Genomic DNA, 11,175 nt, shown 5'->3' with positions numbered 1-11,175 from the left:
TTGCTGAAATCTGGTGTCTGGTTTTCTTCTATGCGATCGCGTGATAAGGTCCACGATCGCGTAGACATAATTGGGCAGCTGGAAAATTTGTGCTATGCGATCGCGTGGGCAAATCCGCGATTGCGTAGGTTTGGCAAGTTGTGCTTTGCGAACGCGTAGCTAAGACCGCGTTCGCGAAGAGGGAACGAGGCAGAAGCTAGTCCACACGCTTAACCCTTCGCGATCGCATGGACGAGTCCACGATCGCGTAGGTCTGGGAATGTCTGTAAAGATTTGTTCTTCGCGATGGCGTTACTTCATCCGTGATCGCATTAGCTTAATTCTGGGCAACCTTATTTTGTTCTTCGCGATCGCGTGCCTTTGGCCGCGATTGCATAGAAGAAAAAGTCTGGGCAGAAAGTTTAAGTTCTGAAAATGGGACTTAGTCCCATTTTTCATTTTTGACAAATTAAAGCTCGGTAAGAGGCGATTTTCGGGAGATTTTCAAGAAAAATATTGGGGTAAGTGTTCTTAACTAACTTTTGGTTAGATTACCCGAATCCATCACTGTTTTTATCATTTAATTGGTGAATTAAGTTGGAAAAGTTTGAAAACTCTCTTGGATAAATTTGAGGCTTTTAGGGCTGAATTGTTATCGGAATTTATAATTTTGGTATGGTTAGACTCGTGGTGGAATGTCGTTCATATTTCGTAACTTTCGCTAGATTCTGAGACATGGGCCCCACAAACGATTTTTGAGTTAATTTCGGATTTTATTGAAAAATGTAGTATTTTCTTATGAAATTGATTCCTATAATTTTTGCTAACTGTATCGAATTATTTTGACTAGATTCGAGCCATTCAGAGTTTGATAATCGAGGAAAATGCCTACTAGTGGATTAAATTGGAGCAAGTCGAGGTAAGTGACTTGTCTAACCTTTTGTGGGGGAAATTTCCCTTAAGATTGGTATTGATATGAGAATGTTGATGTGTTAAAAGTCGTGTACATAAGGTGACGAGTGTGTACACAGGTTAAATGTGGAAGATTATGTCTTTAAATTGTGTTGAGCACTCTTGCATATTAATTAAATTATTTTATTCTATTATATTCATCATCATTAATATATTTTCGTATTTTAAATTTGCCTCACTTGTTCCTGCTAAGTGTTTTACCTGTTTAGTTGAAACTCTGTTTCTTTTGTTCCGTGTATTTTTTTGAAGGTTGGATTTCTTAATTTAAATATTATTAAAATCGAAGTATTTTACATTTAAAATTTTGATGTTAAGTCAAGATGTTAAATTTGTGAAATATTATTTTTGTTGAATATTTTATGAAGATTTTTGTATTCATTGTGATTGAGACGTGAGCTCCGTATTGTGGGAATAATGGATATTATTCTGCCGAATATTTTGCGAGACTTTGTAATCATTGTGATTGAGTCGTGAGCTCTTTATTGTGCAAAATATTCTTGTTGTTGATTTATTTTGGCAAGTTGAAGTATTTGGGCACTTGAGATGCAAATTATGATATATTGTGATATTGATACGCATGCGGTAGTATAAGGTCTGGGTGTTGAAATGCATGCAGTGAGATAAGGGTGACTTGATATGCGTGGCTAGTAGGGGGAACTACTAGAAGTCATACGGTGAGATAAGGATGGCTAAAACGCGGGATGCTATTTCGGGAAAAATATTTTCTTTAAAATTAAATGTGAAGGCTCCCGTTGTGATATAAGAAAATGAGATATTGTGAATTTATTTATGATTTGGTACTACGAGGCGGTACCTCGAGAGTGCCCTTGTTGATATTTTTTTATGGCTGTATTTGCCTTTGGTTATTTTGGTGATTTTCTTAAAGTTGTAAATTTCTGTTTTCCTTCCGCGAGGTGTTATTTGCTCTTATTCTGTGTATCTAAATTGTGACATACTGCTTACTTGATTCATTCCCATTATCATTATTATTATGATATTGTTAAACTTTTCGCCCTGTCTTTTATTATTTCCAGTAGGGCCTTGACCTGACCTCGTCACTACTCTACCGAGGTTAGGCTTGACACTTACTGGGTACCGTTGTGGTGTACTCATACTACGCTTCTGCACATCTTTTTGTGCAGATCCAGGTACTTTATATCAGACCAGGCATTCGTGAACTAGCCGTACGCGGAGACTTCAAGGTATATCTGCTAGCGTCCGCAGACCTCAGAGTCCCATTCTATCCTTATTGTGCTGATTTTCGTATTTCTCTTTAGACTCTGATGTATAGAGACACTTAGAATAAATTCTTAGAAGCCTGTGACTTATTTCTACCGTGTTTTGGGAGTTGTGACTATTTGAATCGCGGTCTGATTTATTTTATATGTTGAGATTTGAGTTTCAGTTTTGGTATTCCGCATAATTGATAGGTTTACCTAGTTTTAGAGACTAGGTGCCATCACGACATCCTACGGAGGAAAATTCGGATCATGACAAAAAGGTATTCCAATAACCAATAATTTCAACCACAAATGTATTTATAGCTCTTAACAACTATAACTTCAATAACTCAAAAATGAAGGTATTTCTATGAAATGGCAACTTCAAATTCTAGTGTATAAATTATGAAAGAGATAGCATGAAATAGCAAATACAACTAAATACATGAGAATAACTCGACAATGGAAAGAATAGTATGTAGCAACAACTACTAATAAATGCATATAAGAATAACCTCGACAATAAAAACTAGAACACGTAATGACAACTTTAATTAAAGCAGGTAAGGATAAACTTGACACCATAAGATAGATCATATAATAATAGCTTCAATTAAATGCTTATAAGTAACCCCAAGAGTCTAAACCGGTCAAATACCACATATAAGCCTGTGTACACACTCGTCACTTCATGTACGCGTCTTTCACATAAATGAAATTGTACAATCAAACCCAATACTAAGGGATAGTTCCCCCATACAAAGTTAGATACTTATCTCAACTAGGCCATATCAACGCTCAAAAATAGCTTTTTCTTTAAAATTCGCCTCCGCACGTATCAAATCTATCAAAAACGTCTTAATATCATCAAACAATGCAAGAGAAACCCATTACAACTAATAAAGCTATGATCTTTACATAATTTCTCAAAAGTTAAAAATAAAAAAAAAATTAACCCTGTATCCGCCCGGTCAAAACCCGGGTCCAAGGGTAGATCTTGACTATCCGTAACCCCACGAGTACATATATGTGTTTTATTTTAAAATTCGAGTCCAATTCAACTCTCAAATTTTTATTTTTCAAAACATAGTCAAAAATCCCTAAATTTTCCCTTCAAATCTCATGATTTTGGTGTTAAGTCTCATAAATAATTATGTAATATAATTGAAGATTGATCAAAATTACTTACTCAATAGTTTGGTATGAAATCTCTCCCATAAAATTACTTACTCATATAATCAGGTGCAGATATCGCATTTACAACCAGGGGTTCGCAAAAGCGAACAAATGCCAGCAAAAGCGACCTCTGAGAATCACTGTTAAAGTCGTATTTGCGACATAATACTTCGCAAATGCGAAGCTTCCTCTTCCATCCACCTGTCGCAAAAGCGACAATCCTGTCCGCAAAAGCAAAACCCAACATTGTAAATGTGATGTTTTTACTCGCAAATGCGAGGTCTCTTCCCAGCAACCCAGAATTGCAAAAGCGAGAATGATTTTCCTCGCAAATGCGAGACCTGAACACCAGCAAAATCTGAACCTCTCCCAAACACTCCAAAATGCATTCGAAACTCACCCGAGCCCTCGGGGCTCCACACCAAACATTCACACAAGTCTAAAAAATTAGACTAACTCACTCGCGCCATTAAGAAACCAATATAACATCCGAAATCATGAATCGGCCGTGGCCATCAAAACACATGAAAATCACAATGAACTTCGAGAACTTCTAAAAACACAACCACGTGTCTGATTCCTATCAAATCACCTCGGAATGACTCCAAACTTTGCAGACAAGTCACAAATGACAAAATAGCCTATTCCAAGTCCCGAAACTAAAATCCGAACCCGATAGCCATAAAGTAAAACCATGGTCAAACTTAGGAAAATTCTAAACCTTTAAATTGCTAACTTTTGATAAAATAAATCAAATCTACCTAGGAACCTCCAAATTCAAATCCGGGCATATGCCTAAGTCCAAAATCACCATCCGAACCTAACGGAACCATTAAAACTCCGATCCGATATCAAATACGTAAAAGTCAAACTTAGTCAACTCTTCCAACCTAAAGATTCTTAAATGAGAATAGACCTGTTAATCGGGGTGGCCAACCCAGTTATAGCCCGGTTCGACCTGGTTCAGCCCGGGTCAGACTAGTACGCTAGGGGGTGGGAAGGTTTGGGTGAGGGTTGGGGGGAGGGGGCTTGTTCGAATAATATTTGGTAACCCGTGCCCCGGAACCCGGTTAGCCCGGTTACCCGTTACCAAGTTTTTACCTGGCTACAACCCAGTCCAAACGGTTACCTTCTAATTTTTTTTTCTGGACTGTTGCCAACGGTCATATTAAAAAATGACCGTTGGGCAACAACCATATTTTGCAAAAATGGCCATTTCGGCCTACCCCTTAAGAAAATAGCCCCACCCCTAACAATTCATAAATTATAATTTTAACCTTTCAAAAACTATAAATAGCCCCCCTTCTTCTTCATTTTTCTCATAATTTGCTCTCTTACTACTCTAATTCTCTCTTGATAATATTGCTTATCGCTCTTAAATTTTCAATCACTTATTATTTCAAGTTTCATCAAATATTTACTTTAGTGACTACAAAATTATAATATCAAGTATTCAAGTGAAGTGTGGTATCAATATTCAATGTCATCAAATATCAAGTATCAGTCTATCAACTGAAATTTGATATCAAATTTAGTGCGGCATCCGAAACTTGTATTTTTGATCTACATAAACATTTACAAACTTTATATAATTATTATGCTAACATTGTTGATGCTTCTACTGCTGTAGATGCAAATATTCCTTCAAGTTCAGTTTCAACATCTGCATCCGGTGCTTTGGAGAATAATGATGGTGTTAAAAATTATTTGATTTGGTCTACACTAGGAGAGCATCAATAAACCAGTAGCAAGAACATTGATGAACTCCAATTCTACTTGCAAAAGTCACCGGAGCCCGCACAAAGGAATTTATATCGCTGGTTTGGTGGAGGAGCAACTTAAATTAATTTCCTGTTCTTTCGGCCATGGCTCGAGACGTGCTAAATGTGCCGATTTCAACAGTCGCATCAGAGGGCGCATTTAGCCAAGAAAGGCAACAACTAGGAGATATCCGTCATTCATTGAGTAGCAACGCTTTGAAAATTCTAGTGTGCTTCAGAGATTGGATAAGATCAGAACGGCAAAATCAAGTGCGTGAAGAGGTAGATAAAGCGGAGTATCAAGAAATTGGAGATATAATGGTTTATGGTTCCGATTCAAGCAATGCCGTAAATCAAGAACCTCATGTTGACATGGATGAACTTAAAAAAATAATGCAAAGCATGTGATGTACTCTTTATTTTTTATAATTGTTGTAAACTTTTAATTTGCAAGTTCAAAAATAAAAAAATCAAAATAGAACTTGCAAATTAATTTGAAGTATTATTTATTATTCAATGAAAATATAAAACGAAAGATTTCGGAGTTTGATCCTTACATATTGCCTATTGGTCTTATTAAATAATTTTTTGTAGCCACTTAATTTCAAATTTTAATTTTATAATTTTAAAATTCAAATTTCTAATTTAAAACTTTAAACTTTAAAGTTTAATTCAAAGTCTTAAAAGTTTGCAAATACTTAAGTATCAATAATAATGAATAAGAAAAACAAAATATAATAAAAAATGATTTAGCCAGCCCGGTCCGGACCCGTTAAGCTTGAACCCGGACGGGTCCACCAAAACCCGAAAAATCCCAGCCCACTACCAGCCCGGAACCCCAGTCCACTAACCAGCCTAAAACAATGACCAGATGGGCTATTTTTTTTGTATCAAGCCCAGACCAGCCCGTCCGGTAATACCTTTAAATGAGAATCATTATTCCAAATAAATCACGAATCACTCGACAACCGATACTACCCATACATGCAAGTCAATATATATAATATGAAGCTTGTCGAGACCTTAAACTACCGAACAAAGTGTAAATACTCAAAGTAACTGATCGAATCGTTATAAATTGTTAAAGTTCTCATCTATCCAGTTCCTCATCTCTACTACCATTAATGGATCCTTACATCACTTTTGATTCATCAAGTAGTCCCAAGCCAAAATTAATTCTTGTTTTTTGTTTTAATTTTTTTCAAGTGTGATCTCATTCTTTTTTGATTTTTCTATCTGGGTTCTCGTTGTTTTTCGATTTTTTCCATTAGTTCCCTTAGAAGAAAGAGGAGAAAGAAGGAGAAGATCTGTAAGTTTCTACGGAAGAAGAAGAAGGAGAAGGAGAAGTTTTGACGAATACCTATATTTGTATTGCTTTTGTTAACGGGGAGAAAAGTTAGACATTATTCCTTAAAAAGGTCACCGATAAAAATTCGTGGCGTACTACAGCAATCGAGCTACTTGGCCGGCAAAAAAAACTGTATTTGCTCTTATAGATTCTCTAACTAAATTTCTTAATTAACATATTAACACTATGTTTAGATACACGAATAAGTGCCAAGACTATATTTTTAAAGTTAGCTCATAAAATTACATATCAATGTTAATGTGGGTTCAAAGGTTGTTGAGCTTTAGTTAATGAGATCGAGCCAGGTGATGTTATTTACGTTATTCATGTTTGCATTTCACATTATAGTGTAGTTAGGACTGAAAGAGGCGAAATGAGGATTGTTGAGACTTGTATAATTATACTTTCATATGTATGTTAGTTAGTTGTACATTTAGTAGGGTTAATTAGTGGGTCAGCTCAACCGGCTCAGCATTAGTTGTATTTTTGGTATTACACGTCTATATACTTTGTATTACACTAACAAATGAGAGTGAGCTTTCACTTTCCCAATTGTTGTTTCTCTCTCATGACTTCTCTTTCATTGAACCCTCTAGAAGGACTGTATTGAAGCTCTAGATCGAGCTTCAAGCTCATCATCAATCACATATTTAACATGGTATCAGAGCGAGGAAGCTCATGCTCGACTAGCTGTCATCGTCTCTCTTAGTTTCATCTACCAGTTTCTTTCTTCTGGGCCTCTCTCGAGTTCGATCGTTATTTGCCCTAGTCCGTTTGAATTGCAAAATTAATAGCTGATTCTTCAAATTTCACCTGAAATCAGTGCGTGACACAACAAATTCATCTACTTATGGATGTACTAGATCAGGAAGATGCATCTGTTGGTGATACTAGCGTCGCTGTCGCGAAGAGCACCGGAATAGATCCAAGTGATCCGCTCTATCTACATCCATCAAACAACCTTAGAGCGATGCTCGTCTCAGTTCCTTTCAGTGGAATTGGGTATAGATATTCGAGGTGTAGTGTCATGCGAGGTTTTTCCATCAAAAATAAGTTAGGAATTATAAATGGGGAGTGCAAATTACCAGATCCTCAGTCTCAAAGGTTTCGTCAGTGGGAGCGATGCGACGATATGGTAACATCTTGGATTGTAAATTCACTCTCCAAAGACATTGCAGACACTGTGGAATATGCTAATAATGCTGTTGAACTGTGGAGATAATTGGAGGATCGCTATGAGCAAACTAGTGTTGCTAGGCTGTACCAAATCTAAAAGGAAATAAACGATCTGTCCCAGGGTGTGCTGGACATTACGGGTTATTACATTAAGTTGAAAAAGCTCTGGGAAGAGCTGAATACTTTGAGTAAGAAGACACACTACAACTGTACCTTTACCTGTGGTGCCAAGGAGAACATGGACAAGGCCGAGCAGGACAGGAGATTAATACAGTTCCTCGTGGGACTTAATGGGATCTACAATGTCGTCTGTGGAAGCTATTTTATGATGACTCTGCTGCCAACTCTTGCACAGGCTTTTTCACTACTCATTCAAGATGAGAAGCAAAGAGAGATCAAACCAAATAACCAAATATTTCTTGAGTCTACTGCCCTAAATATCAACACATCAAAACTTGGTACCTACAGAACAAATTACTCTGCCAATAACAATTCCACTGGAGGCAATAGGCCTCGACCATTTTGTGACTATTGTAAGAGACCAGGGCATACCAAGGACAAGTACTACAAACTGCACGGGTACCCTCAGAGCTTTGGAAATTCACACACTCAGAGTTCAAATGCAGGACAGAATATGAATCAAGCTGTAAGGTTTAACAAGAGAAGGAGAATAGTAGCCAGTGTGCAAGGTACCCATACTGAAGCAATGCTGGCTAAAAATGATGGATCATAAGATGTAGATAAGGTTGGGCATGTCAATCTCGCTAAGAACAATATGGACAGATCCAGAATTTGCTACAACATTTTCAGATTGGGACAGGAGGAGAGAGTTCCTGCTTCACAAACCCTCTCAATGGTGCTGTAAACTTTGCAGGTATAATAGTCTGCACTTCTTCCATTGATTTTAGCAAATTGTATTGTGAATGCTTAAAAAACAAGGCTGACTCCTGGATATTACATTCAGGAGCCTCTAATCACATGACCTTCAATATATCTCTATTAACCAATATTGTAACTCTGCCATATCCCTTATTAGTAGTCCTTCCAAATGAATATAAGGTTAACATGACACAAATTGGAAGTGTGACATTGCTTCCCAAGATCATTTTGCACAAAGTCATGTATATACCATCCTTCAAATGTAATCTCATATCAATTCATTCATTAACCAGTTCAACCCCTCAAGCATAGTTGCCTTTACTAATAATATTTGTCTTCTATAGGCCCATTCAATGAAGAGGTCTCTGAAAATTGGCAAAGCCAGTGATGACCTATATCTGCCCAAGGTGTATGAGGAACAACTATTCAAAATCAACTGTTAATAGTTCAATTACTAGTTCTACTTCTTCCACCCGCTGCACACATAATTCACATTGTTTTCATCATTCCATTGTAAATAGTTCATTGTCTAGGGATAATTGCATATCTTATTCAGCTGTAAATACTTGTTCCCCATATAATAAAGTGCAATTCCCTATTGTGAATATCATTATTTATTCTATCTCTCCAAGTAATGATATGAATGTGTTGTAGTATAACAGACTGGGTCATGTTCCCTTTGCCAAGATGAAGGGAATATCCAGTATTCCAGCATCTTTTTCACAAAAACAGCTTTTTACCTGCTTTGTCTTCCTAATGGAAACACATGGGAGATTGCCATTCCCATAGAAATCTACCAATTCTACCAAAATCTTTCAAATGCTCCATGTTGATCTCTGGGGTCCCTACCACATGCCAACTCATGATAACTTCATATATTTTATTACAATGGTTGATGATTATAGTAGGTCCACCTAGACCAACCTATTAACCAGCAAACATATTGCCCTACATGTCATCAAAAGCTTTGTATCAATGATTGAAAACCAATTCAACACCACCATCAATTTCATAAGGTCAAACAATGATCTAGAGTTTAACAACAAGAGGCAAGTCAGTTTTTTCTTTCTAAAGGGATCATCCACCAAAAGACACGTCCCTATACACCACAACAAAATGGCATAGTAGAAAGAAAGCATATGCACTTATTAGAAACTGCTAGAGTCCTCTTATTTCAGTCAAAATTACCTCTAAGATATTGGGATGAATGTATCATATGTGCAACCTATATAATAAATAGACTGCCCTCCTCTCATTCCAAGGGCAATTCACCATATGAACAACTATACAACAGAAAACCCACTTACTCTCGTATGAGGAGTTTTGGTTGCTTGTGCTACCCTACAATACCCAAGGTCCACAGAGTTAAATTTGAACCTAGAACCACACCTCATGTCTTTGTTGGATATCCTTTTGGGGTAAAAGGGTACAAAGTGCTCAGTTTGGCCAATAAGAAAATACATGTATCTAGAGATGTAGTATTTAATGAAAATGTCTTTCCTTTCAGTATGTCCTAGGATAATGCTACCTTCCCTTGTCTTCTCAAATCTATTCCTTTTATTTATCATGTGTCTAGTGACAATGAGCATACTCAAACTAATGAGCAAAATGATCAAGGGGTTCTGGATGTCACATATCCAGATCTCTCATCTGATCCATTTTCCTCGCCACACTCTCCTAACATTGGAGATTTACCTGTTCCAGATAACTCACCAAATAATTCACCAATAAGTTCTATAAGAAATACCTCACCCAGACATGTTTTGCAACCAAGACAATCTCATAGAACACACAAAGTTCACATATACTTGAAGGACTATGTCCATAAATTACCCTAGCTGAAACCAAATATCAGTGAGCACAATGCCAATGACCAAATTAATGCACCCTTTTCTCTTAATGCCCCATTTTCTCTCCACCATCATATACCTGCTGAGAATCTAAGCTAGGACAGTCAGTACCTTGTGAGAAGTATTTGCAGTGATAAAGAGCCTACTTCATATGAAGAAGCAGTTGTGAATCCTACCTGGCAAGCAGCCATGATATAGGAATTTGAAGCACGACATGCCAACAACACATGAGAGCTAGTACCACTATCAGTTGGGAAATAAGCCATAGGGTGTAAGTAGGTGTACAAAGTAAAACATAAGGCAGATGGTAGCATAGAAAGGTTCAAGGTTAGGTTGGTAGTAAAGGGCTATACCTAGCAAGCTGGCATTGATTATACAGAAACATTCAGCCCTGTAGTGAAAATCACAACAGTAAGGGCCCTCATAGCTGCTGCAGTCAAGAAAGGCTGGGACATATTCCAGTTAAATGTGAATAATGCCTTTCTTCATGGGGATCTCCATGAATAAGTATATATGAAAGTGCCACAAGGCTTAGTAGTAGACAGTGGGAATCTAGTATGCAAACTCAAGAAGTCCTTGTATAGTCCTAAGCAAGCAAGTAGACAACAGTATGCCAAATTGAGTGAAGCACTGTGTTGTAGAGGATACACTTATTCTATGTATGATTACTCACTTTTCTATAAGAAGACATCTGAGTCAACATTATATGTGGCAGTATATGTAGATGATGTGATCTTGACAGGAACAAATAAAAAGGAGATAGAGGAACTGAAGGCATTTCTATATGACATCTTCAAAATTAAAGACCTGGGAAA

At 37.1% G+C, this 11,175-nt stretch overlaps 1 protein-coding gene across 1 annotated transcript; it reads left to right on the top strand.

The window, feature by feature from the left end:
- Positions 1 to 7,305: 7,305 nt before the first annotated feature.
- Positions 7,306 to 7,677, top strand: LOC104118894 (uncharacterized). The gene has a single exon (XM_009630280.2). It carries the CDS (start codon positions 7,306 to 7,308, stop codon positions 7,675 to 7,677), a length of 372 nt encoding a protein of 123 aa, XP_009628575.2.
- Positions 7,678 to 11,175: the final 3,498 nt, after the last annotated feature.

This window comes from Nicotiana tomentosiformis, chromosome 7, assembly GCF_000390325.3.
Source record: "Nicotiana tomentosiformis chromosome 7, ASM39032v3, whole genome shotgun sequence".
Classification (NCBI taxonomy): domain Eukaryota; kingdom Viridiplantae; phylum Streptophyta; class Magnoliopsida; order Solanales; family Solanaceae; genus Nicotiana; species Nicotiana tomentosiformis.
The sequence above is the reverse complement of the archived record's forward strand: the minus strand, read 5'-3'. Positions and strand labels throughout refer to the sequence as shown.

Coding starts and splice junctions, on each gene's coding strand:
- LOC104118894 (XM_009630280.2), top strand. CDS start 7,306: ATGGATGTACTAGATCAGGAAGATGCATCTGTTGGTGATACTAGCGTC.